Source organism: Telmatherina bonti (genome assembly GCF_933228915.1).
Source record: "Telmatherina bonti genome assembly, chromosome: 8".
NCBI lineage: Eukaryota > Metazoa > Chordata > Actinopteri > Atheriniformes > Telmatherinidae > Telmatherina > Telmatherina bonti.
The window spans coordinates 29,291,910-29,318,636 of NC_136626.1; the positions used below are offsets into that span (position 1 = coordinate 29,291,910).

The window sequence follows — 26,727 nt, forward strand, 5'->3', positions numbered from 1 at the left end:
CTATACACATTTGCAAGTTAATAAAAAAATCAACATGCATTGTTATTGTTTATTTATATAACTAGTTTCTAGTGCATTTGCACTGTGCACACTCCCTCACAGCCTAAGAACGCAGCAGCCTTATTTACAGTAGATGATAACACTCTCAGATAAATTCTCTGGCTCTAGTTGCGGTGTTTATAAGTGTGCAACGCCCCACCCACACTGGAAATGTGAGATTTTAAATAGCAGTCGGTGCATTAAGTGAGTTCATCTTAAGTTTCTAGTAATTGGCTACAAAGTTTGTCTGTCTTCTGTTTTGGGGAGTTGCCGACTTACTGACTTGCTGGTTTGTACGCATGCGCAGAAAACTTTTATTCCGTTAGCTGTCAAAGCAAAAGTGTTTTCTTTTACGTCCACAGATTAGACCTAGTCCAGCGTCGAGCCTCTGAAACATGTTCAGGGTTTAATTTTAACGCCTCAATACAAACATTTGGAAACTTGAAAGAAGATACATACTTTTAACCAACTTTATTGGGGGATTTGACTTGTGTGAGACCAGCACTATCGTCGTAGTCTGAAGTACTGAGGGCTGGAGAAGGTGTGGAGCTCTAAAAGTAAACAGCAGCAGCAGCCCTTAAGAAGACAAAGTTTATCTTCTTCAGGTTTTACAGAGAATTATGACATATTTGTAAGACACCGTTAATTATGGTGGTTACGCTATCGACTGGTGTGGACTAGAACCGGAGTAAAACTGCTGTGAAGGGGGGGTTGGACAGATAGCAGCTGCTGTTGCGATGGGCAACCGCGGGATGGAGGATCTAATCCCGCTGGTCAACCGCCTTCAAGATGCCCTGAGCAGCGTGGGGCAGAGCTGTGGCCTTCACCTTCCACAGATCGCGGTGGTGGGTGGACAGAGCGCCGGCAAGAGCTCGGTGCTGGAAAACTTTGTGGGCAGGTAAGCCGCCAACACTCAACTCTGAACCGAAGAGATTTTTTTTTTCTCTTAAAAAAGTCACATGTACCTGTGAAACCCTTCACGTGGATACCTTTTAGACCACTGTTTCTCAAATAGGGGTACACGTACCCCCGGGGGTACATCAAGTCATTGTACCTGAACTGTTTTGAAAACATGTATGTTTTTATGTTTTCTTTAACACATACTTAAACAAAATAATATAAATATAATAATATATAAATATTTAATGTATTTCGTCCAATGTAAGCGTACATTCATAAACTAAGTTTACATATAGATTTACACCCAGGGCTGGATTAAAAGTGCACAGGCCCCTGGGCCCAGAATGTTTCAGGGGCCCCGTTCCACACCATAAAATTGTAACAATTGTGAATGATACTCTGTGAAGTAACATTTCTAACATCTCTCAGCCAGTGGTACCAATAGCAATACACTAGACACTGTGGTGTAACTATCTGGCTTTTATGTGCATTTTGTTTCATGTCCAAACTGCTGGTGTATGGCCTACGTGGGCCCTACATGGGCCCCCAATGGGTGTGGGCCCCTGGGCCCATGACCATAATGCCCATTGGATAATCTGGCCTTGTTTACACCATTTCATTCCTCCCAAAATCCCATCTTCAGACATGAATTGAATCCCATCCATTTTGAGCCAAAGCATATTCGTCAGTCACTGTGCCTTGACAACGCAAACAATAGAGTCCTGGTGGAAGCGTGGTAGAGATTTCCATTGTTTTGCAAGGTTAAAAGTTTAATAAACCAAACAAGAATGACAAAGTGCTGTATTTCATGGTTTTTCTTAACCAAAAGAAATTTGCAGTGGTTAGGGGGTACATGGCCAAAAATATTTTACAAGGGGTACTGTGTTGCAAAAAGGTTGAGAACCGCTGTTCTAGACAAGGATTTTGCAAGGTTGTGAAGAATTTGAATATTTCTGTAAATGTATTTTCATGAAATTAAAATGTAAGACTTGATGACTATAACATGACTGAAACCTTGTCAGTTTTTATGAATGGACATTCTCCATATGTAAATGAAATTTCTACCAAATAAAAAGTATAAACACATGCTTAGGGTCACATTATTTATTCTAAATTATGTACAGCTGTTGTATAAAATACTGCGATGGACTGGTGAGCTGTCCAGGGTGTGAAGTAAACTCTAAATTTGAGAGTACAGCCTAAACTATATGTAAATACATTCAGTATTTAAAACGTATAAACACTTTTTTATTACCAGGAAATGACCTTAAGCTATTTAATTTAAGTAACTGGAATAAAAAAAAAAAAAGGTTTCAAAGCCTCATACATGTTTTAATATGTGTGTCTGCTATTTCTAGGCTATGAAATGATGTAATATGTATGATCTATGCATAGTCAGAATTAGATTCTTAGTTAAAGTTTTTATTCTAAATTTTCTATGTGATGTTTAATAGTTTTATTATTCAATAGCAAATCCATGCAAGTGACTCAGTAACTTAGACATTCTCATAATTTCCTGAAGCAAAACAGTCATTACAGGATTCACAGTGTTTCTTTTATCTGTATCTTGACCTCCAACCGAGTAGCATTGGATATATTTGCCAAGTCTGAAGTGGTGGATGCCTGACATGGCAGTGACTGCAACAGTTTATCTCCCAGACATGCTCTGTTGATGGGAGTGAAGCAGCTGAGGTTGACAGGACAAGCAAAACATAATATACACATTTTTGTCAACTTCTGAGTTATTCCTTTTACTGATGCTAAACTGAAGAAAGCTTTGTTGTGTTAAAACTTTCTCTGACTTTAAAAGATTTCATGGTTCTAAAAATAATGCTGGGCACATGAATAACGGTTCATGTGCCCAGCGGTTTGGGTAAAACTTAAAGACAACTGAGACAGTTTGGTGTGTGATCAGGATACTAAGTTCTTTCATCTGTATGTATTTTCATATTTTATCACATAACTCTGTTCATTGTCTCAGCTAGGACTGTGCTATAGACGCCCCTTTTGTTTTGGACAGTGCTCGCAGTTTGACAGGATGTAATAAAACAAACTTCCTGAACAAGATTTCAGTCGGAAAAAGGAGGGTTATTTTTCACACTGTGCATTCTGTTTTCATATAATAGTATTTACATCTGCTTTTCAGTGTTTACATATCATGTAACAAACATACTTTGCAGTCATTATAATACTGATGGTAGTTTCTAACTAAAATAACTCATGTCTCACTCTTAGTGCTCCCAGAGTTAGCTGGACGCTCAATATTACAACACTGTAATTCAATCTGCATCATCATCATCACAACATTTTAATTATAACAAATTATTTGTGCCAAATGATTAAAATAATTAAAATAGTGGGTTCGTCAAGTTAACTCCTTAGAAGATAATTCATGTAGGAAATAGCATTAACTGTAGGTGGGTTTGCCGTATGTGTTATTATGTGTGTATATATTAATTTCCAACTCAGTCTTCCTTATCTGATAGAGATTTCCTTCCACGGGGTTCAGGAATTGTCACTCGCAGACCTTTAATCCTGCAGCTGCTAAATTCTGACGCAGGTAACTGCTCTTCCAATAAAATGAGTCATTTTTAGTGTGTGATTGAAGCTACCACAAGGTGGCGCTATGATGTTTTCCATAGGAGTTCTCATCTGATGAGTCATATAGCTGTGTCCTAATTTATTTTGGCCAGTATTATTACAAAAAAATGTTGATTTACTGGGGAAAAAAAAGAGCTAATAATAGACAAAAATCCAGAGATATTCCATAAGGATCATAATATTATCAATCTGTTAATTAAAAGACGTTTTCTCCTCCACTATCCTTGCAGAGTATGGTGAGTTTTTCCACTGTAAGGGAAAAAAGTTCACAGATTTTGAGGAGATCCGCAAGGAAATCGAAACAGAAACATGCAGACTTACAGGATCGAATAAAGGCATATCTTCTGTTCCCATCAGCCTACGGATTTACTCCCCACACGGTAACAAAGCCTGTGGCAGTGTGTTTCTCGTAATGTACCCTTCAAATATCTGTTTCCCTGACATATGAATGTTCTATGTTTTTTTTATGGGTTGACAGTGCTAAACCTGACTCTTGTGGACTTGCCTGGCATCACTAAGGTACCTGTAGGTGACCAGCCAGCAGACATCGAGTACCAGATACGAGACATGATCATGCAGTATATCTGTAAAGAAAACTGTCTCATTCTGGGCGTCACACCTGCCAACACTGACCTGGCCAACTCTGATGCGTTAAAACTGGCCAAAGATGTTGACCCGCAAGGTTAGCTTTACCTTTGTAAAGGGAGACTTTCACCTTGACTTTGACTCTGTATGAAAATTTATTTGTCATAATGAAGGAAGAAAAGTTTATATTGAACATATTATTCAAATTTCACTAGTTTAATCAGTTTGTTTTGATTGTTTCTTTAATTTTTTTCTTAGGTCAGCGCACTATTGGTGTAATCACAAAGCTGGACCTGATGGATCAAGGAACTGATGCCAGGGAAATACTAGAAAACAGGTTGCTTCCTCTGCGAAGAGGTTAGATGCCAGCTTTGTTTGTGTTTGTTGAGCCTGCCAGCAGCAATCAACACCCAATAGGGGCCATTAGAAATGACTGCGGTTGTGATGGCATGAAGGCCAGGCATGAATTCGGCTCAGCACCACACATGACATCACTGATTATGTATCATTGAGTATGTGTCCGCCTGCATTTCTTATTTGTTCTTTCTATCCTGTTGACTTGTAAAAGGTTTTTTGCTGTGTTGTAAAAAAAAAAGAAAGAAAGGGAGGCAAAAAAAAAGGTCTGGTCTGGAAAAAATGAATGCAGCGAGCTGTTGGGGCTGTACTGGTTAAAGCAGCACCAGGTGCTGGGTCCTTCATGCATCTCTTGCGGTGCAAATTCATTAGCCATGGAAGCCCAGTGATATAGCTGCTCTGGTAGCAGCGTTACACACTAGATATGAAGTTTGGTGCTATCTATCTATTATTGTAGTCAAGAATGAGCTTTAACCCAATGTATGTCACAAGCGTAATGGAACAAATGGGAAGAGCTCCCAATATGTGTCTGAAAAAGTTCCATTTGGCATGGAAATTACAGAGACTGGACACTCTTAGTTTCTCTTGCACTTCTACCTACCCAGGTTACATCGGGGTGGTGAACCGCAGTCAGAAGGATATAGATGGGAAAAAAGACATCAAGGCAGCTCTGGAGTCAGAGAAGAACTTCTTTCTGTCCCATCCAGCCTACAAACACATGGCTGAAAGAATGGGAACTCCATATTTACAAAGAATACTTAATCAGGTAAAAAATGCATACATTTCTCTTTGGACACATTTAGATAGAGATGTAATTAAAATATTTATACATAACTTCTTTATTTATTTTCTTTTTTTTTTTTTTTTTTTTTTTTTGCAGCAACTGACAAACCACATACGGGACATGCTGCCAGCCTTCCGCAGTCATTTGCAGAGCGAACTTGTAGCCTTGAACAAAGAGGCTGAGGAGTACAGGCAGTATAAACCTGATGATCCTGCACGGAGGACCAAGACACTGCTGCAGTCAGTTAGTCATTCTGTGTGTGAATGAAACATTTTTATGTGTGTTTGTTTTTTTCAATCTGTGTGTGGTTTTTTTTTTTATTCCAGGATAGTTCAGCTATTGGCTGTTGATTTTGAGAAGCTAATTGAGGGCTCTGGTGACAAAGTAGACACCGTTAGCTTGTCAGGAGGTGCTAGGATCAATAAAATTTTCCATGAGCGCTTCCCTTATGAACTGGTAAAGGTATGTGTGTTTCATTCTAGGTTTGATTTTTGCTTTGTTAGCTGTCTATGTTCTGCAGGCACAAAGTAGCACTTTAAATGTCTATCAGGAGCTGTCGGGTTTTACAGAGTTACCCCCTAACATTTACTATAACTTATGCTTTTCTGTGCATGGCCAAAGATTGAATCTGATGCGAGGAAGCAGCGCCAGGAGATCAACTATGCCATCAGAAACATAAACGGTGTCAGGTGCTATACAGGTGTCATAGCAAATGTCAGCTGCATTTATGTCATGTTTTAATTTACTTTTCTTGTTTTTCCCAACAGGACAGGCTTGTTCACACCTGACATGGCCTTTGAGACCATCGTAAAGAAGAAAATATCAAGTCTAAAGGGGCCGTGTATTAAATGTATTGACATGGTCTGTCAAGAGCTAATTACCACTGTCTATCAGTGTATCAGCAAGGTATGAATATGTCATCTACACTGCCCATCCAAAGAATAAAACTAAGCAATTAGGTAAGAGCCTCTCATTGGATGATTGTTTCAGCTGGCACCAGTAATTTACCTATTAACTGATCCAGTAAGTAGCTTCTTATTTTGCCAGAACCATGAATGCCATTAAGAGTCTTTGGGGTGTGCTGAAGAAGGCTTTGTGCAGCGGTCCCATTGTCACTACAAGATCCTGTTGGAAAAAATTAATGCAACTATGGACAGAAATAAATGTGACACTGGAGAAGCTTAGCGAAATGAATCCACAGTGAATGCATGCTGTTATCAAAGCTAAAATCTGTCCAATGCAATATTAGTGTCTGACTGTACTTTTAGATGGGAAGTGTAGATGTAATGCTTTGTACTGTATGTTTTCATTGTGTAAAAAAAAAACAGTCCTGTCTGCAAGTTTGATGTTTTTTTTCTCCCTGCAGCTCAGTTCCTTTCCCAAGCTCCGAGATGAGACAGAGAGGATTGTTATCACTGAGATACGAGAGAAAGAGAGTAAATGCAGAGACCAGGTCTCTCATACAGATTTACACACTTACAGATAGCCCAACTGCATCATGCATGTTTTTTTCAAAAAACAGTCTATTTTTTTTTAAGTTAATGCATGTTTTTTTCTGCTTAGGTCTTGTTGCTTATTGATATCCAGCTGGCCTACATAAATACCAAACATGAAGACTTTGTCGGCTTCACTAAGTGAGCAACCTCATCAGTTTTAAAAAGAGCTAAAAACTGTAACATGTTAACAATAAAGGACATGTTTGCTTCATTCCTCTCAGTGTCCAACAGGTGCACAATCAAAACAATGGGAAGACTCTCATTGGAATGGCGCAGAACCAGGTGAGGAAGCATCATCTCCCTCGACCAATAAGTGTGTTTCGGCTGTTATTTTCAGCTGTATTTACCAATTGGAAATTTGTATGGCTCATACTTGTGCACAACCGTACCTAAATACTCAAAAACCAATATTTACTGCTGTGTGAAAGGTTTTAAACTTCTTAAGTTACGTCACTGTCCTAATGTGTTCTCCATTAATCAGCATTAATCTGCATCCATAGCCTCAGATAAATCAAGAGTTTTTGTGACATTACTGAGCCAGATTTTGGGTCCAGTAATGCAACCTTAATTGTTCTTGGCTTTGCAGACAAATCAAGTCAAGCAAAAAATGAGCACCTTTGATTTATGTGCAAGACATTTATGAGAAAAGCATGGATAATGAATACCACAGTTCCAGGGTGATTATGTTACGTCAGGAGCCTTGATGTATGATGCTGACATTGTTGAACAGCAGTGCGTTGCGACCACAACTTCAAATAAAATGAAAAAGAACATCAGCGATTGCACAAGTACTCGTTCTGCTTTTGTCTTGATTAATTTATAAACGATCAGTGTCTATATAAACACCCCAACATGTGAGTAAGTTAAAATAAAGTAACTTTATATTAACATTGCTGCTTCATTTCCTGTTTTCTCCAGGGTGTGGTTCATCCCTCAAGTCGAATAGTAGGAGACCATTCTCTTAAAAATCTTCTCTTTACTGCTGCCTCTGCTGATAATATGTGTATGCAAGAGTCAAGCTTAGGGGTTGCGGGTTAGCATGCCCCTGATGGGAGCAGCTATGCATTTTGGCAAAATGCCTTGTTGTGGCTTTATAAATGGTATTTTTCACGATCTGCAACTGATGCTGCTAATGTTACAAACTACTCAACCTCTTTTTCATTGACAGCGCCATCTTTGTTTCACCTTAATGTTTCTTTTTCTGATCTTTAAGTCTTATTATGTTCTGTAAATAACCACAGATTTAAAAAAAAGCCAGGACATATGCCATACATGTGCTGAATTTATGTCTTGTTTCCATGATACTGTACTCATTACACACCTTTCCTCTACAGTGTCTTTCATCGTTGCCTGGTCTCTTCTATCCTGTTTTTTCAAGATATGATGCAACTACTCATATCTATGCTCTTTTTTTGTGTCTTTTCCTATATAACTATTGTTTTCTTTGATCATTTATACCCAACTGGTGGTCAGTAAAAATATTCTGGTGGTTATACCAGTGTGACACATCTCACAAATGTTTTTAATTTATTTGTGTCTCATTGCTTTTGAGGAGTAATTCTTATTTTTTCACAAATCTGTCCTATGTGGTTTCTGTTTGTGTTGTCATCTGTGATCTTTATCCCTCACTGTTGTCCAGGTCATACGCAAGGGTTGGCTCACCATCAGCAACATCGGCATCATGAAAGGCGGGGCCAGGGAATACTGGTTCATCCTCTCTGCAGAAAGCCTGTCCTGGTTTAAAGATGAGGAGGTGAGGATCATCCTTCTATCATGTGCAGTTAGTCAGTCCAGGTGATCAGAATTTGGACTGGAATAATGGCTCTGATGTGTGAGTTAAAATATCTAAACCAAGACTCAGCAATCAAGACAGTTCATCAGTAGTTTATTAAAACATGTCCAAGTTTGAAACAGCAGGTTAAGTGGTCAACATGGAGAAGCCAAGAGGAAATTGCTTGTCATGTCATTATCACAGCTTTAATAAAGCTCCTCCTGGTTTGTTGGAGAAGGTGGCAAGAGTTTTTTTCTGATGTCAGTGGGGCTGCCATCTGTCTGCCTGTCTGTGCCTGCTGTACAGGAGCAGAAGGTCTGCACAGCAAGTGTAGACAGGCAGACACACCACAACAGTCTCATCCGGTCACGATTGGAGATCAGAGGAAAAACACAGTGCAGCATTTGTATATGGACACAAACAAATACTTGGAAATACTCAGATGTAAGCTGAAAACACCAAAGATAGAAGATGTTTGTGATGTTGATTCTGCTCATGAAACAGGGTTGTGTTGCCTTTACTGAAACCAAGCGCTTGGTAGGAGCATCGCAGAGAAGATGCAGCATTCAGATGCTTTAAAAGTCACGTTGTTCAACAAAAACAAACCATCTTCATGGAAATGTGTCTGCATTACGTGCACAACTGTTGCTTTACCCTCCTGCCACCTGGAGCACAAACTGACCCCCACCATTCGCCCCATTCATTCCTCTGACACCCTCCTCCCCCTCTTCCTCCTGCTCTCCCCTTACTCTTCCCCCCTCTTACTCCTCCTTTTCTTCCTCTTCTGGGAGTTTAGGCATTTGGAGCGGCTCACTTTGACACAGCTGGAGCTGCCCCAAGCCAAACTAAGACGTGCACACATGCACCCGCAAATATACACACCCAACGGACAGAGTTGTATATACACTATACAGTACACATGCTGGCTCTGATATAAACAAAGGGGCATGCAAATAGCAGAGAAAAATATACAGTCACTCAGACAGACACATGGTCACTTTTCAGATAAACACTGCATCATTTGAACACGGTGTTCCAGACACAGCTGCAGGCATGCATGTTGTACACACACAGTGTTATAGGTTTCCTCTCGCTGTCACTCTCTTACTAAGCATTTACAGACATGTCACATCTGCAAGAAATAACACAAAGGCAAGGCAGCAATGTGTTTTGACCACATCAGAACAGTGAAATCGAGCTGCCCGCAGATCACTGTGTGATAGTTTAAATCTTTTCAATTAACTTTGGGGGGATGTTGAATTTGCCATTGATTAATGTTTGCACCATCTCGCTGTGTTGTAAGGTTTATCAGCTGTTTGTGTTTGGAAGGCCTGAGTACATTGTCAGCTATGCGTGTTATCACAAGAGATCAGATCTACTGCCTCTGTGCATGCACAACACACTCACACTCACACAAACACACACTCAGGCGCACTAGCCAAGCTTCTGCTTCTGCTCTCTCACAGTTCCCGCGCTCATAACTCCTCGCTCACACTACCTCCACAGACGTTTCATTTTTCTTTGACTCAATTTTTTTTCTCTCTTTCTTCTGCCTGGGCTGTTTTTTCACTCCTCCTTACTTTTGCTTCTCTCTGACTGTCTCACCCTCTTTCTCTCCCCCCCCTCTCTGTGGTTGGCAGTCTCCCTGGGACTGCGCACATTCCTGGCTGGAAAATCTGAAGCTTTGTCCAAACACTAGCGTCCAAGATCTGCCCAGAGAAATCCCACATGGCTGTTTCTACACTGCAGACCTCCCCCCCCTCAACTCCTCCACAGCTTTTCCCTCTCATATAGCTCCCCCCCCCCCCCCCCCCCCCCCCCAAATCTCCCCTTCCAACCTCCCATCATCATCTCTGTGTCAATTACTTCCATATACATTTTGTGAAACCTTTTTGAAGTGTGCATTGCATCTGCTTTCCATACAGTATTTGTACCCTACACTGACCTCTGCAGCAATATCCACAGCACACTGAGCAGACATACATTCCTTCACCCCTTGACTGCCAGGGCTCCACCAAGCAGCTTGAAGAAAAACAGACGGCTCATGCCATTGCGCTCAATCTACATGTGCTCTTCTGTGTGTGTGTGTGTGTGTGTGTGTGTGTGTGTGTGTGTGTGTGTGTGTGTGTGTGTGCGCGCGCGTGTGTATAGATATATATATATCTTTGTGTGTGTCTGTGTGAGGCCTTTTCCAAATCTCAAATCCATTAGTCTCTAGAAAGGAGGGAGACAGCCTGATGTTGGGATACTTCACGGCCACCCTGACACGGCTGGAAATGTGACATGCACGCAGACACATATACATGCATTTACAAAGCTGTGCTATAATGTTTGTGTATGCAAAAAGCTATCAGATGCACATGCACAAACTAAAAAAAAAAAAAAAAAAGAACCTGCAGGAGACAAATGTTTAGTTTCAAGCTTTTGTATAATGAATGCATGTAAAGCACACTCAGCTAGTTAGTTATTTTTTATCTTTTCCTGTTTGCAGACGGAATAAGTTACTACAGTGTGAAATACTTATGAGTTAAACTTTCTTTTTTTTTTGTATGTTAACTTAATACGATGAAACTTAATATAATGAAATATACTGCAAAAGTGATGCGATATCACTTGACTTAAATGTAGAGTTGGTAACAGTGTTTGCAGAAATGAAAGCTGTTGAAATTGAAAGCACATTGAAAAACATTTGCACAAGAAACGTAAAAATAATGATGAGACCCTGAATTAGCCTTAGCATAGATTACATGCTGGTCCCAGGTTGTCCTGAGTCTTGTCTATGAGCAGATGTCTTTAATGGAGGCTTCTGAGGCGCTTCCATGCACAGTCTAACCAATGTGCAGACTACTGTACACCAATAAGATCCTGAACAGGTAGTCTGAACACTGGGATGACGGAGCAGGACCCTTTCGCGCTGTCTCTTCTCTTCAGGCTCGTCTTCTCCATCTCTGGCTGTTTGCTAGAGGTCTTGCCTGATACGGAGGGGAGTTGGCAAAAGGTTTCCTCAGATATTCAGTTCTTTTTCCGTTATCCAGTCTTAGTACGTGGTCGCAGGGAAAGAGGTCTACACCCGAATCAGACATCCACTCCCATGGGTGTCCCTTCCGAAGAGATGTTAGTGTGTCTTGGGTCGGCCATCCAACAGGACTGTGTCCCGGCATAGTATCCAGTCTTGACGTGGCACATTCACTCATTCAGCTAGGGTTCTGCCTGTTCACTCAGGGAAGGCATAAGGAAATAAGGGGAGTGAGAGAAGGAGAGAGAGTTAGGGAGGAACTTAGCAGCCATATATGGGTTGATGGGACCCATGGGGAATCAACTTTGGAGTGGTCTGGAGTTTTTTCCCCATTTCTTCTGCACACTCTCTCCTGCTCTCTGTGTTCCTCAACGTTTCCTCTTCTGCGTTTGCAAAAGTCATCTCCCTCTATCCCCATCCATCACTCCTCTTCCTCTCTTTCGCATCTCTACTTTCTATTTCTACCCCATCAGAGCACCCTACACTCACTCTAGTCTCCTCCTCCTCTGTCTAAAGCGATCCCAGATGTTGCTGTATGAGCGCCAGTCGCGTTCTGTCATTTTATTTTTTTCAACGTCTGTTACAGGAAGTGGGCCTCTTTGGAAAAAAGGAAAGGGGAGCAAAGGAAGAGAGTCGAAGGGTTCAGGGAAGCACTGTGAGAGGGAATACCGAAAAGTAGTCACATCTCATCCCATGTTCACTCACGGGCCCAAACGTGGAGTCATATGCTGTACTTACTGTTCATCCACAATGGTTATAGATCATCACTCAGTTCACTACAAACATGGCTGTTCCGATTACTTGACTTTGTGGAAGGCCTCTTCTCAAAGGTTGGTCAGAGGGAGCAGGCTGGGCAAGTGAGACTAGGGGGAAGGGCTTTACTTTTGGAGAAATGTTGTGTTAGAGCTTGATTCTGAGTAATGACTTTCACATGTGGGCCCGGCTTTTTTCTTTTTTTTTTTCCTTTTTTTTTCCTTCTTGTCTTGCTTCTCCATTTGCCTTACCTCCCTACTTCAGTTTTTTGTTGTATTCTGCCTCCATACTGTCTGGTTCTCCTCACACCGGCCCCTGTACTCCTCCAACTGTTCGCTGTCATTCATTCAAAGTCCCCCATGGCAGTGATAGACAATATGCTTATGGTACTATTTCCCGCTCTCTCTTCCTTCTCAATTGTCTCTCTCTTTTTGTTTTACCAGTTAGAGGGTTGTTAACACGAGCACACTGGCAGGTAGAAACATTTTATATCAACTCAGATGCTCTGTTAGTACAGTGGTCTACATGTCCCGTCTGCCTCGCCTTGCCCTCTGAAGCTGTTCCCATAACAGCTCAAGTTTCTTGGCTCGTCTCTCTACTCTAGGCGCAGGCCGAAAATTATTTACTACCAGACATGATTTTTTATCTTTAGCCCCCAAGTGAACTGCCTCAGTCTCTGTTGTTTCTTGCTATCAACACCAGTGTTGCCTCTGTGATGTCATATTTTACTCTGCATACCTGTGTCAAATTATTATCTCGCTCTACTCTGTCTTTTCCAGGAGAAGGAGAAGAAGTACATGCTTCCTCTGGACAACTTAAAGCTCAGAGATGTGGAAAAGGGCTTCATGTCCAGCAAATTTGCTTTTGCTATCTTCAACACAGAGTTAAGGTTTGTGTGTGTGTGTGTGTGTGTGTGTGTGTGTGTGTGTGTGTGTGACTGTGCATTTCTATGTTTGTTTGATAAGTGAGTCAAAAAAGGGAGTGCTGCTTTTGTCACCTGCTTGCTGAGGTTTTCGTGATATTTTACAAGGGTGGACATTTCAGTGAAGGAAACAGAGGAGGTGTCAAAGTGGTGTTTTGGCCTTCCCCTGACCTCTTTCGTTCAACTTTGCCATCTGAACGAAAAGGATATCCAGCTCCTGAGGGCAGGGTAGTGTTTGAGTGTGCTAAGTTTATGTGTGTGAAACAGAGAGTGGGAGCAAGAGAACAAGAGAAAAGAGAACAAGAACTGGAACTAGGAACTGGAGGTGGCCCAAAGCTTGGATGGTTGCACCAAGCATATGGGCTTTGTTTATAATTCTGTGCTGTGCTGCGTTTGGACACACAAACCAGATTTGTAAGTGTATTTTGTGTGATTTTTACATGCATGGATGTGTGTTAGCAAAAGAGTGTGTGCATAGACCACAGCATACCGACGGCAGGCTCATTAAGGAGCTAATCAAAGCCAGAGAGCTTGGATCAGAGATGAGGCTGCTCTTGTTTGGAAAGAATTGCTTGACTCACCACAAAAAGGAGGGAGAAAGAAGAAGTGGAAGAGTTGAGAGGAGAAAGAAAGCGGCAGAGAGAGTATCAGAGCCATCGGCCAGGAATGTGTCAAAATCAGTTCTGTGGCGCACCCCCCCCCCCCTCCCCACTCCCACCCTCCCTTTTTCCTGCACCCTCATGCTCTCTGTTTCTCTTTTAGTGTTTGTGTGTGTGAAGGGGGGCAGACATTGCAGCGGCTTTGTCCCTGGCTGACAGTAATCAAAAACCTCAGGAAACTCTTCAAATCTCAAGCAGTCAGGGCTCCGCAGAAACCCAACAGGACGAGTGAAAAAACTCACACGGGCCAAAAGCTGAGACGGGGACAGCAAAGGGGATGAGATCAAAATGTTGATATTTGTGATAAATCAGCTTAGAGAACAATTTTATTGTGTGTTCAGTGGCGTGTACGGATGTTGGCGTAACAGTCATGGTTGGCCCAGTTCCCTGTCCGTTAGCCGCCACACCCTGACTTATTAGCCTTGGCCATCGTAACCCAGTCATAAGCACGCAAACTGAAAGTGTACTTTTTGATTCCTGTATATTTCTCTCTTCTGGTTTCTCCCGCTATCTCTGTTGTTTCTCTCACAAAGCATTCACATATTTGAGGTTAATTGCTTGTGTTCTGAATGTGAAAAGGGAACAACAAAACAACTAAGTGATTAAAGAAAAATGTTTAACAGATGGGCCACAGCCTCTTCCAGAGCCTTTGCTCATGTCTTACTTTGCCGTGCCGGCTCCAGAGTCAGAGCATATGGATGTTACTTGGATTAGAGGGATGTGAGCACTAAGACAAAGAGGAGGAAGAGCTCAGGGTGGCTGAAAAAAATACACCGTTAGAAGGAAAGTTGCAGGAAAATGGTTTATTTTTGTAAGAACATGTATGCTCTGTATGCCGTAGTGGGTCTGCTTTGGTGTTGTATGATTGTTCTTTATATCACACAGACTCATATTATCATTCTGTTTGGTTGTACTGCATCTTTTTTCCCATTAAGATTCTCTTTTTTCTGTTGTTACAACTTAAAGATTCATATTTATTCACCAAATCTGAGCTTGGTCACAGCGGCGTTCAGCATTTTAAAAGGAAGGAATTGGACACAGGTCAGATAAGTGTAAAAACAGCTATGTCAACGTGTCATATATTTAAGTTTGTGATATTTTGTAGTTTTTCTCATTCACAAGTATGAAAGTAGGGGCATGGTGATTATTAGGGCTGCGACAATCTGCTTTTGTCCCGATTCAATTCGATTCCAATTTTTTGGGTTCCTGTTCGATTTAATTGCGATTCTCACAATTCTTTGATATTGCTGATTTTTGTTGACAAAAAACAACAAAAAAAAATAGACAAAAACTTTTGTTTTATAGTCATTTTTTTTTTTATTTAAGGAAAAAACATCACAGTAGCCAGACCATCATTCTGCTGCTATAATGCCCAAGAAGACAAGTTAAAAGATCAATAAAAGAAATAAAAATGACAAAAAATTTAAGATGGATTTTTTTTTAAATTTATTTGAAAAAAATTATTTTTTAACTAAAAAAAAAAAAATCGATTTTAAAATTGTAAAGCCAAAAATATATTCTATTTTTCATTTCGATTTTCCCACCCCTAGTGCTTACAGTAGGAGGGATCTGGTTCAGATCCTGAATGGATCTTTTCTGGTTTGGACACAAGCATCTTGCATGTGTTGGTCCTCCCTGATACTCTGGCTTCCTCCCACAGTCCACTCGGTGTGAGTGTGTTATCTGTGGTAGTTTGTCTCTTCATTGGCCCTTTGACTAACTTCTCCTCCTCTTACCCAGTGGCGGCTAGGATTGCCTTGGACTAAACTACATGTGGCTCTTGACCAGTTAAAACCCTAAGAAATTGGTGCATGAGTTCATCAGTGCGTTCCTGTGGCATTTTTGGTCCTAATTATTTCTGCAAAAAACACTTGATTCTAATAAGTCATTGGGTTTGTCCATTAACTATTTATAAATACTCAAAATTTACAAGAATAAGTTGGTTTCATTTGGGTTTGTATTCATAAATGAAATCAATAAATATTGATCATTCACTAGTGAGAGCAATCTACTAGAGACGACTGGATGTTTAGTCAATCTGCTTTTTTAGCAGGAGTATTATCAATGGACCAATCTCTCCACACCACAATGTATCATAGATGATTTGTATATAGAGATATGTGCTCTTGAGTTTTAATCATGATGACTGTATATTTTTAGACTTCTGACCTGAATGTGATGTGTTGCAGGAATGTGTATAAGGACTACAAATGCCTGGAGTTGGCCTGTAACTCTCAGGAAGACTTGGACAGCTGGAAGGCATCGCTGCTACGGGCCGGAGTCTACCCTGAGAAAGTGGGTGTCAGTACTTCCCCCCCTAATTCAACCTAATTAAATCCAATTCTGACCTTAGCTGCAGGAGGAGGGGCTGCACCTGCCTACATCTTACCTTTGTGTCCCATGTATTTATTCCTTTTGCTAACCTCAAACCCTGGCCGTAACCCTTGTATCCCTCTCTCTCCATGTTCCCCTTTCTCTCCCCCCCTGTTAAAGGGAAAAAGCAAATCCCCCACCCCTTCCATCCCACTCTGTCGTTGGCTCTTTAGCCCACATTCTTGCTCCATGATGTCACTGCAGTATGTGTGTGTGTGTTCTAGTCTGTTTCTAATCAGCGACTCCCCATCCCTCACCCACTCCCCCCTTTTTCTTTCTTCTGCCCACTCCTCCTTGCCTCCCCCCTTTTGTGTTCCAACCATTCTGCTTGTTTCGCTCCATCCTATCAAACACTTTTTTTTCTCATCACCAACAGTGTAATGACAAGATAAGGCGCTACACACACGCTTCACACAACTTTATTTCAGAATATCAGCTGTAAGATCTGCCCACATTACAATATTTACCATAAAATGTAAGCTGTGAAAAGTTAAACGGCATGTCCCATATTCCCATATGTCATATAGGTGGATGGGCAGGGAAATGGACCTGAATACTTCACAGATCCTCAGCTGGAGCGTCAAGTGGAAATAATTTGTAACCTGGTCGACTCCTACATGAGCATCATCCATAAGACCATCCGGGATTTAATGCCAAAGACCATAATGCACCTCATGATAAACAGTGTAAGCTTTTCAAATCAAATGTTGACTGTTTTCCTTCTTTTTTTTTTTTTTTTTTTATTCTCACAGTTTTGTCTTTCACCTGCTAAGAGCTCTCCTAAGTACCAGCAGTATTTGCTCTGTCTCTCTTTTTGTGTCTCACACTTACGGAAGTAACTTTGTTTGACAACATTATTTCTTGGAATCTGTGCTCCTCTGTCAAACAAGCATGCTTTCACCATTTAAAATCCATTTAATCCACCCAAACTATGATTGAATCCTGAATGTGTGTTTAATACACATACTTTCACTTATCACAACAGTATAAAATCCCTCTGTGTAGGTGAAGGAGTTCATCAGCTCGGAGCTCCTGGCTCAGCTTTACGCTCTGGGGGAATGCTCAGCACTGATGGATGAGTCACCCGAGCAGCAACAGCACCGAGAGGAAGTGCTCCGCAAGCACGCAGCCCTGAAGGAGGCGCTCACTGTCGTTGGAGAGATATCCATGTCTACCTGCACCACTCCTCTTCCTCCACCAGTGGATTCCTCCTGGATACAATCCACAAGGTAAAAATATGCAGCCCCGAAAATGTTTGGACACTGTGCAAAATGTAAATAAAAGAAAGAACGCAGTGATTTCCAGATCTTGCAAAATATTATTTAAAAAATTATACATGATGAAACTGAGAGGTTTTACTATTTTTGAAAAATAAATAAATAAAAGTGTAAGAGAAAATGTGACATGGTCATGCTTAACACTACTACAACTATGGAGCATCTTTCACTCTTTAAACAACAGTCTGCCAACATCTGGGACCTAAGAGGACAAGTTGTCCCATTGTGGTTTTATGTAGGATTCTGGCTGCACAACAGTCCTGGTGCCTCTCTCTCATATCATGCATGTCATGATGCTCTTAAGGTCTTCTGTTGGTGAAAGGTCTGGACTGCAGTCAGGCCAGTTGAGCACCTGGACTCTTCTAGTATGAAGCCATGCTGCTGTAACAGGTGTAGAATGTGATTTGTTATTGTTATACTAAGATATTCAAGGCAAGACATCTTCTAGAAGGGAGCTTATGTCGCTCTAAAACCTCTATAAAAGCTTAAAAAACCTATAAAAGATGGGGCTTCTACAGATGTGCCAGTTGGCGGATTCATTGGTATTATTGCCCCCATACCATCAGAGGTACAGGCTTTAGCACTGATAACAGGCTGGATAATCTTTCCCCTCTTTATTCAAGAGGATGTGGTCTTGGTGAATTCCATATCGTTGGAAGCCACATCCCGCAGTTACTTCCACAATTTCTAGACTTTTTTTTTTTTAGATATTTATAAACCTCTGCCCAACTTGATATGAGAGACTGCATCTTAGAGAGGCTTTTATTCCTATAAAGTTACCATGTTGTTGCAAATTGACCCAATTATTTTGCATCATGTTCCTTCAGCTGTTTTCCCAACTAGATTTTCCTGCTCTTTGTTGTCCAATCCTAATTTTTTAGATATTGTTGCTGCCATCCCATTAAAGATAGGCTAATATTTTTCTTGAAATAATAAATGTCTCAGTTTAATTTTTTTTTTTTCATTGACTATGGTACACACACAGTGTAAATAAATGTCTACAAAACTGGAACTGTCACTTAAGCATCTCTTCTCAACCCATCTCAAGTTTCCCTAAAAATGTAGTGACTGTTGGTAAACCAGTAAGTCGTGGCCATGCTCCACCTGTTCCTCGTGTGACTCACACTGGACCAAAAGCTTCCTCTGACAGCTTTCACCAACCTGTTGGTCGCTACAACCGCACTACAACCAGCGTACCAAGGTAACCTACAAAGCACTGAAGTTAGGTTTTTTTTAAACCTCACCTGTCACATTATGGTGGCCTCCTGGTCTGGTATTTAGCAATAAACACACACAAATACACAATCACCAGTGCCTCTGTTGAGGCGCAGGGGTAGAGAGTTGATATTTGAGCTGGGTGGGGGTCTGCTGGAAAATGTGTTTCTCATATTCCCCCTTCCCATCAGCCTCAGTAGACAAGACTTCTCTCCGTGCAGCTTTCTGCTGGAGCCAGAAACAACAGGCTTTTTCAAGTTTTCATCTTTACATCAGTCCTTCATCCCCTCTTTTTCCTCTTTCTCCTTGCATGCTTTTGTTTTATCGCCTTTCTCAGTTTTCCTCATGCAGTAACCGTTACTTTTCCTTTTTGCCCACATGCCTTTTTCTTGTACTTTTCCTTCACTTCTCTTCTTTTGCTGGTTCCTCCCTGCTTTTGGCTTGCATCTCATTTTTCTCTTTGCCTCATTTCCTCTGTGCTCTCCAATGGTTCCTTAGGTTCTTTCCCCAGATTCAGACTTTCAGACTTTATTTCTATCCAACCTTATGCCTCTCCACCTCTCTTGTAGACATACAATATACTACTACTACTTCTATAAATCTGATTTTTTTCATAGTTAATTACAGCATTTCAACGTCTATCTATAACACAATGTTCTGACTGTGGTTTTATAATGTGGCATGTGGCATTCAGGGCAATTAGAAATACAATGAATCGATCTATTGGAATTGCACTGAGATTAAATATAAACCTCGCTTCTTGTATGAAATAAGCCCCTTGCTAAATGTTACGACTCACGTTCTCAAGTTTTTATTTTTATTATTTTTTAATCGCCTTTTAAACTTTCCATTCTTTTTTCTTCTTTTAAACACTCATCTAGTATCCCGTGTACCTCGTGATTGTTTGCAGATCTGTCATGGCCATGCGCTCATTGCTGTAATTCAGATGTCATTCATTAATTCATGCTATTGGCCTATTTTTTTAATCCGTGGACAGCTTGAACAGTTTCATCGAAGCCTGTACAGGCATGCATGGAGATACTTTCATTCATCTGGGAAAATCAGCTCATCGGTCTGGAAAGTTGGTATTCAAGCTGCACTAAGTCTCAGTTTATGTTCATTTCCAAATGCTACATAACTAGAATTAGTGCTTGTGATGACGAGAGTCAGTTTTCATCACTTTTAGGCCTCCTCTACATTATTACTATCAAAAAGAAGAAGAAGGAAAAAAAATAAATTCCTTTAAACCAAAGTGCAATGTCCAAATAAAAGTTTTAAATAAAAGTTTAAATAAATAACCTGATAGAGACACATTTATTTGATTTATTTATTTAATTTATTTATTTATTATTTATTTACTCCTTTTTTCCCATGTAATGTCATTATGTCATATTGAACCATTAAATAAGAACTTTAATTTGATCTTTCCAGGAGGCAACCCCCTGCAATTCCAAGCGTGAAATGAGTGTTTTTCTACTGCCTGGTCCTCCGTCCGTCTGACCATGTTGATCCTTACAGCTCCAGCTGACTGCTACCCAGAGACACCCATGACCTGTAATGCAGCTGAAGCACTTTTCTCTCCGTCTCCTCTGGGAGCTGCTGTCTGCAAAATTCACTCCGTCCTGAGCCTGTTTTGTACATAATACGACCGGCCATAAATGCTGGAATGTGAGGGACTGATTTCTCTGAGTCTGAATTCTGTATAAATAAAATGACTCGTTTCTATTCTTAATGAGAGTACACATGCACTGTTTTTACTGTTTGTGAATAAAACAGCTGGTTTATTTTTGAAGATATCCAGGTTTCTTATTTGGAGACTTCATATGTAATGCATTTTATTGTTTCGGTATTAATCATAATCACAATCCAAAACTGTATCAGATGTTTTTCTTTTAACTCTTAAGTGATAAAGTTTGACTGGCTATGTTTGGGGATACACTTGGAGTTATCCAGGTATTAATGGGAGTCATTTAGAAAAGACACAGTAGAAACAATTTTCACTTATTTATCCAGTTTCTTGCTTTTTCTTTTATCTAAACAAGCAATGCAAAACAATTATTTATTCATTCATCAGCTGCTACATGGGTAATATTTATCTGTCTGTTCTGTGTCCACTTTATAAGTGAGATGTGAAAATCATAAAACCACAATATGATGACTGTGCTAAGTGAAATGGACAACAATGCTGAAGAAACACTGATTAAGCTTTGGCTCATAACAGATTTTTCTCTTTATCAGTGAGGTAAATGTTTGTGCAGTGAAGATTGAAGCAGGATTAGGTTAAGTACATAGTTACTGAGTAATAAAATAAAGCATTGGGTCTTTGCTCTTACTAATTGTTCCCACCATTTTTATTAGATGACCAACTTAGTCATAATTTGTTAATTCACTTTATACCCCCCTCTCATTTACTATCCCATCCTTTTTCTCAGTTGATCCGCCCCTGTAACACAGATTTCTTTCCACAAAACATCATCCACAGAACTGTTCCAAAAATAAATTAGATTTGGTAATGTAGTCATATTGATCTGAAATAAAATATTATTTCAAGAGTAATCAGAAAAACATATTTTACCAATAGGAGTGTGTAACTGACATTACATGGGCAAATGTTGTCTATTAACTCTTGGCTGATATTTTAAAACATACAAACTCCAGATGATATTGCGTCAAACAGTTTGGCATAATCTCCTGGTGTTACAACGAAATTGGTAGGGCGAATAATTTTAATCACAGTTTGTGACGCATTAATTCCGCGACACGCTCTTCTTTTTTGTGAGTCTCCAAGGAAGCCGCAGAGCTGCAGGCAGTTCTTCTGAACCCTGTTGTTAAATTAGGGCTTCCTGCACTCAAACAGCTCAAATCATGGGGCCACGGACAAAAGCAATGGCCAAGCCCGAAGTCACACCTCGTACCATTGCAAAGAGAACAGTGATGAAGGTACGACACCTAGCGACCATTACGCATCGTTACCAGCTCTGTAAAACATTACATGTTGCCCTTTACAGTGGCTAGGTTAGCCTTAGTAAAGATTTCTGCTTTCCATTGTCCTCTAAAACACATAACAGAAACTAAAAATACCCTCATCTGCTTGGATTTTATTAGTTTTAATTTTACTTATTTTAAAAATAAACAGCGACTTTACTTTCGTTGAACGCTAACAGAGAAGATAGATGATTCTCATGAAGACCAAAAGACCAGTCATGTCATAACCAGCTTAATAGAGATTCAACTGTTGTGGTTAAGATTATTTATTCTGCACAACATCTGTTATTAATCACTTTACTAATGATGGAGTCACCTGCTGGAGTTTGAGAGGAGACAATCTGATCAGCTTTCTGTTCCCTGTCTGCTCATCATTGGCTGGTTATTACAGACTTAACCCAGCTCCAGATGTGCAGAACCACATGAATACAGAGGAACTCTCAGATAAAGGCTGGCTTTACTGCTGGGGTATCCAGCTACGGTCCTGGAGGACCACAATCCTGCAGGTTTTCCATGTATTTCTGCTTCAGAACAGCTGACTTGGGTGTACAGTTGTGCTCCTATGTATTCATACCCTTTTATTAAAGAAAAGGCTGAATTTACAACAGTCACCCAAATAACTGGAGACTGAAAAAAAGAACAATAACTAAAAAATTTGCAAAAATATAATTTAGTCATATAAGACACTGTTTTTTAATTTAATTGAGTTGAAGACAAAAACAAAACAAAAAACAAACAAACAAATTGGTCCTGGACAAATCAGAGCACGTTTCTGTTGAACAGTGGGACAAAATACCTGTCAACAGGTGCAGAAGTCTGACTGAGAGGAACAGAAAACACCTGACTGTAGCGGAAACTTTAAAGGATTGTTCAATTAAATATTAGTTTATGAGTAATGTAATATGTAATAAATTATCTTATTTGTTTGCTTTAAAAAAATATATTTCTATTGAACCAGAATTAGAAAATAATGTAATAAATCTAAAAAAATTTATTTATTATTACTTTACTCAGTTTCAGCTTATTTTACAGGCAGCTGTTTTTTCCCCCCCTTATTTAATGAAAGGTTATGAATAAATATGAGCACAACTGTACCAGTCACTGTGCAGAACTTCATTGGCTGGTTGGTCTGTTTAGTGTAGTACGGTGACAACAACTACAAGAAGGTTGCTGGTTTGAGTCTCAGCTGGGGGGAGGTTTAAACTGTGGCATTTTCATGTTCTCCCCGTGTACTCCCCCCAGCGATCCTCCCACATTAATGGCTATGATTAATTGATCATTTATCACATGTAAGTAAAGCGTCTTTCAAACAATCATAGAATAGAAGAATAGAAGCCAGGTGTGTTGAACAAGGACACATCAGAAACCTGTAGGACAGCGGCCCCTGAGGACTTGACACCCCTGCCTTACTGTCTTTAGCTGTTAAAAAAAAAAAAAACAGCTTTACATTTATTTAATCCTTTTATTTCCTCCGTTCCTTATTTCAGAGTAGAAATGATACATTTGGCAATAAAAAAAACGAGAGTTTCAGTATAATTGTGTCAGAAAAGTTCACATAAAAATTTTTTCAAACACTGATTAAATACAGTATATTACATATATATATATATATATATATATATATATATATATATATATATATATATATATATATATATATACATATATATATACATATATATATATATATATATATATATATATATGTATATATATATATATATATATATATATATAAAATACCTCTCAGAATAAACAGCCTTTGTTCATCTTGATTTGAATATAAATACAGATTATCTCCCACAGACTTAAAACATCACCAGTATCAAACTAGTGCATAGCATCATGTGTGTCCAGAGGCGTAGGTCAGCCCTGCACATCAGTACCCTCAGTTCAGATTCTGTGCTCAGTGATTACAGTACAAAATAGCAGCAGCTTTGACATTTAAAACTTCTGCATGATTCGTGTTTGTTATAGCTGTCAATACAGATGGATGTCAGTGGCAAGTTTGTGTCTTAAAATGGGCAAATATAAAAAACTACACTCACAGCGAACATTTGACCGACACCATAACTGCATCTGGGTATGGAACAGCCTAATTAAATCCATTTTACTCTGTTAATTAGTGAAGGAAGTGGCTAAGATCCTCACGTATTTCAGCCTCATCCCAAGGTCCATGAATATTATCCTTGTGCCTCTGCAACTTGACGAGCAGCAAGGGGCAGAGTAATGTGACACTAACTAAGGCTAGGGATAAGAGCACAGCTCCGCCCATCGACTGGGACCCCAGACCTCCTACCCCTCCAACACATACTCCCAAACACACCCCAGTAAACTGGTGAGGGGTGTTCTCCCTCATCTTCTGCAGCAGACAGGGCCAAAGTGCAAACACCAGCAGGGCGCAGCTGAGCATTGCAAAGGTATGAAGAGCACCAGGCAGCCTTGAAGCCAAACACACTGACGCAAACAAGGCTGCATTTAAGGAGAGGCTACCAGGAGGAGAGGGCTGGGAGTAAGGGAACGACAGGAGGTGAGCCAGTAGCATCACAGCAGACATGGCGTACACTGTGTCTGTGCTCACAGACTCTGTTAAGGTTTTAAGAACCGGTGAGAAGCCAAAGGTGAAGGAAAGGAAAATGGCAGCACTCTGTAAATCAGCAAGATATGTGCGCGGCTCACAGCATGGTTCGTTTTTAGTTGTAAAAACTTGGTGAAGTCCATAACCGAGCAAAGCGCAGACTAAGCTCGTCCATAATAATGTCTCAGGAGCCAGCAGACCCTGTGAGAAAACAGAGGTGAAGGTTAACTGTACATGTTTTTCTGTAAGGCTGCAGTCCTCATGAGTTGCATGAGGTCCATAGATGTTCCATACCTGCTCCATATAGAACCACAAGGTGATAAAAATGGCCACACAGGAAAGCTGCTGTCCTACAAAGCCCGCTTCTTTCACTACAGCCCAGTAGCGATACACCCGGATGCCTTCATTCCTCCGCAATTCCTCTAGGAACCTTTGATCCACGTAGTTATCAGGGAATGGCTGACGCTCCCACAGCACCTTCCGCCAGGGCACAGCCTGATCGGGGGCACCATCTGCCCCCATCACCCTGATCACACACACAAAGGCAGGACTGTGAACACAATGGTTATTCTGCCGTTGAAAACAGCTGGTAGGGCAATGTTTTCCCCAGGTCCAACATTAGGATCTGTGTATGATTATTTAAACTATTTCCAATCAGAAAGAAAAGGATACATTTATTTATTATTATTATTATTATTGTAATGTTGTTGCCTTCAGTATAAGCCCTATTGTCTAAAACAGCAGGAAAGTTTAGTTTTTATCTTTCACATTGAATGAGTAGTAAACAAAATAGTCTGTTAGCATAGATAATGAAAAAATGAAACAGTAACTTTATAATGCCTTAGAAACAGGATCTATTTTATGGAAATTATCATGAAATTAACACGGATACGCTTAGTAAGCCTCAATCATGTAGTATCTTTTTAAATATTATTTCATTTACCTTTATTTAACCAGGAAGTCTAAATGAGATCAGAAATCTCTGTTAGAAGGGAGGCCTGGTCAAGGTAGCAGCCATACAAAGTTACAACTATTTAAAACAAATATAAAACATTGTACAATAACAATATATAATATATAACAAATAACAAAAACAGAATTAAATACATAGTTAAATACGAAAGGCCAGAGATGACTTTTAAGAAAAAAACAGTGACATTTCACCTTCACAACATCATCTTGAAATCATCAATAGATATTTAAGTTTTTATTTTATAATTTAATATTCTTTAGATATAACATTTTAAAGGTGATTCAGGATTTAACCTACAACTCAAATCGTCATTTAAATCTTTTATGTTGCTGTCAGATTAATGGTTATATGTGACGTCGGGACAGGTATGATCCGCTGGTTCTTCCGGATTATCACGACCCTAAAAACCACAAACTAAACCTGACTCCAGACACAGCAATATGTTAATAACTGGTTAAATTACCGAGTTAATCTCTGAAAAGTCTTCATGACTTACCTCGGCTGGGATTTTGTTCGGTGTTGATGCTGTGTCGTCACAACCTTGTCCCGGAACTAAACCAGTCTGCTGCGCTGGCGCTGACGGCGCCCCCTGGTGTCCAAACAGCTGAAACACATGATGTCTGTCAATTACAATGATACCTTTTATTGTTTTCTCGTTTTATGTGACCAGATCCCTGTGTTGTACATACGTGGCCCAAACTGTGTTGAAATGATAAGACCCAACCATGAGACCACCATACCTCCTGAAAGGTAAATAACTATTTTCCTACTATATGTATATGTATGCTAGAAAATATAAGCTTCTTCATATAAGCTTTTTAAGTATAGTCCACAGGCTCCTGTCTCCATGGGGGTAACTTCAATAGCCAGTGAACCCGAAAGCTCCAGAAGTGTGTCCATAAAGTTGTAGACAACGACCACCACCACGGTATAGACAGCCAACATGTAAAAAAAAGATTTAAACTGAACAGATCTTGACATGATTGCATGTTGCTGATATGCCATCTGCGTTCTTCATATACAGTACCAGTCAAACGTTTAGACATTTCTGTAGAATAATTTAGAATGAGTAAAAGCTTTGGACTGGTACTGTGTAAAAGTTGTCTTTATGTATGTTAATGTCTAATATTTAACTTTATAGAATGGGTCATGCAGTCATGTTTCTACAGGAAGTGGATGCCCCACAAAGATTCAAATGGTCATGTAAGTATGAAAAAATGCATTCATTTGAAAACAAGCAGCTATTTTGCCACTCTGTTCCCCTTCTGTTCAGCTGTCCACGATCATTGATCGCGTACATTTTATTGGGTTGTTTGTGTTAAAATTTCATCTGATCATCAAATTTCTGCACCTCTACTTAGAATTCAGATACTGCAGCTGCTATGAATGTGTAAGATACTCAAAAAAGCCCTTGGTTTTCCACAAACATGATGGACTGCCTGAATA

General features: G+C 40.0%; 2 protein-coding genes across 4 annotated transcripts; one reads left to right on the plus strand and one right to left on the minus strand.

Annotated features, from left to right (window-relative positions):
* The first annotated feature begins 372 nt into the window (after positions 1–372).
* dnm3a (dynamin 3a) lies at positions 373–20,761 on the plus strand. Of its 3 annotated transcripts, XM_079244928.1 has the most exons (21): positions 373–937; positions 3,426–3,499; positions 3,771–3,920; positions 4,019–4,222; positions 4,384–4,482; positions 5,085–5,245; positions 5,360–5,502; positions 5,590–5,725; positions 5,885–5,952; positions 6,031–6,169; positions 6,630–6,716; positions 6,827–6,897; positions 6,981–7,041; positions 7,678–7,704; positions 8,399–8,512; positions 13,079–13,188; positions 16,070–16,175; positions 16,781–16,939; positions 17,259–17,482; positions 18,579–18,731; positions 20,177–20,761. In XM_079244928.1, the coding sequence occupies exons 1-21, from the start codon at positions 777–779 to the stop codon at positions 20,208–20,210; spliced, it is 2,481 nt and encodes an 826-aa protein (XP_079101054.1). In that variant the 5' UTR covers positions 373–776; the 3' UTR covers positions 20,211–20,761. The 3 variants fall into 3 exon arrangements, with proteins under 3 accessions (XP_079101054.1, XP_079101056.1, XP_079101055.1); XM_079244930.1 differs by lacking the exon at positions 5,590–5,725 and having other exon boundaries at positions 5,360–5,518; XM_079244929.1 differs by lacking the exon at positions 7,678–7,704.
* A 2,745-nt stretch (positions 20,762–23,506) lies between these two features.
* pigc (phosphatidylinositol glycan anchor biosynthesis, class C) lies at positions 23,507–25,820 on the minus strand. Its single transcript, XM_079245512.1, has 3 exons — positions 25,778–25,820; positions 24,603–24,834; positions 23,507–24,509 (listed from the first exon to the last, which is right to left on the minus strand). The coding sequence occupies exons 2-3, from the start codon at positions 24,828–24,830 to the stop codon at positions 23,853–23,855; spliced, it is 885 nt and encodes a 294-aa protein (XP_079101638.1). The 5' UTR covers positions 24,831–24,834; positions 25,778–25,820; the 3' UTR covers positions 23,507–23,852.
* Between the last annotated feature and the right edge of the window lie 907 nt (positions 25,821–26,727).

Coding starts and splice junctions, on each gene's coding strand:
- dnm3a (XM_079244928.1), top strand. CDS start 777: ATGGGCAACCGCGGGATGGAGGATCTAATCCCGCTGGTCAACCGCCTT. Junction 8,513..13,078: donor CCTGGTTTAAAGATGAGGAG/GTGAGGATCATC, acceptor TGTCTTTTCCAG/GAGAAGGAGAAGAAGTACAT. Junction 13,189..16,069: donor ATCTTCAACACAGAGTTAAG/GTTTGTGTGTGT, acceptor GATGTGTTGCAG/GAATGTGTATAAGGACTACA.
- pigc (XM_079245512.1), bottom strand. CDS start 24,830: ATGGGGGCAGATGGTGCCCCCGATCAGGCTGTGCCCTGGCGGAAGGTG. Junction 24,510..24,602: donor TGTGGTTCTATATGGAGCAG/GTATGGAACATC, acceptor GTTTTCTCACAG/GGTCTGCTGGCTCCTGAGAC.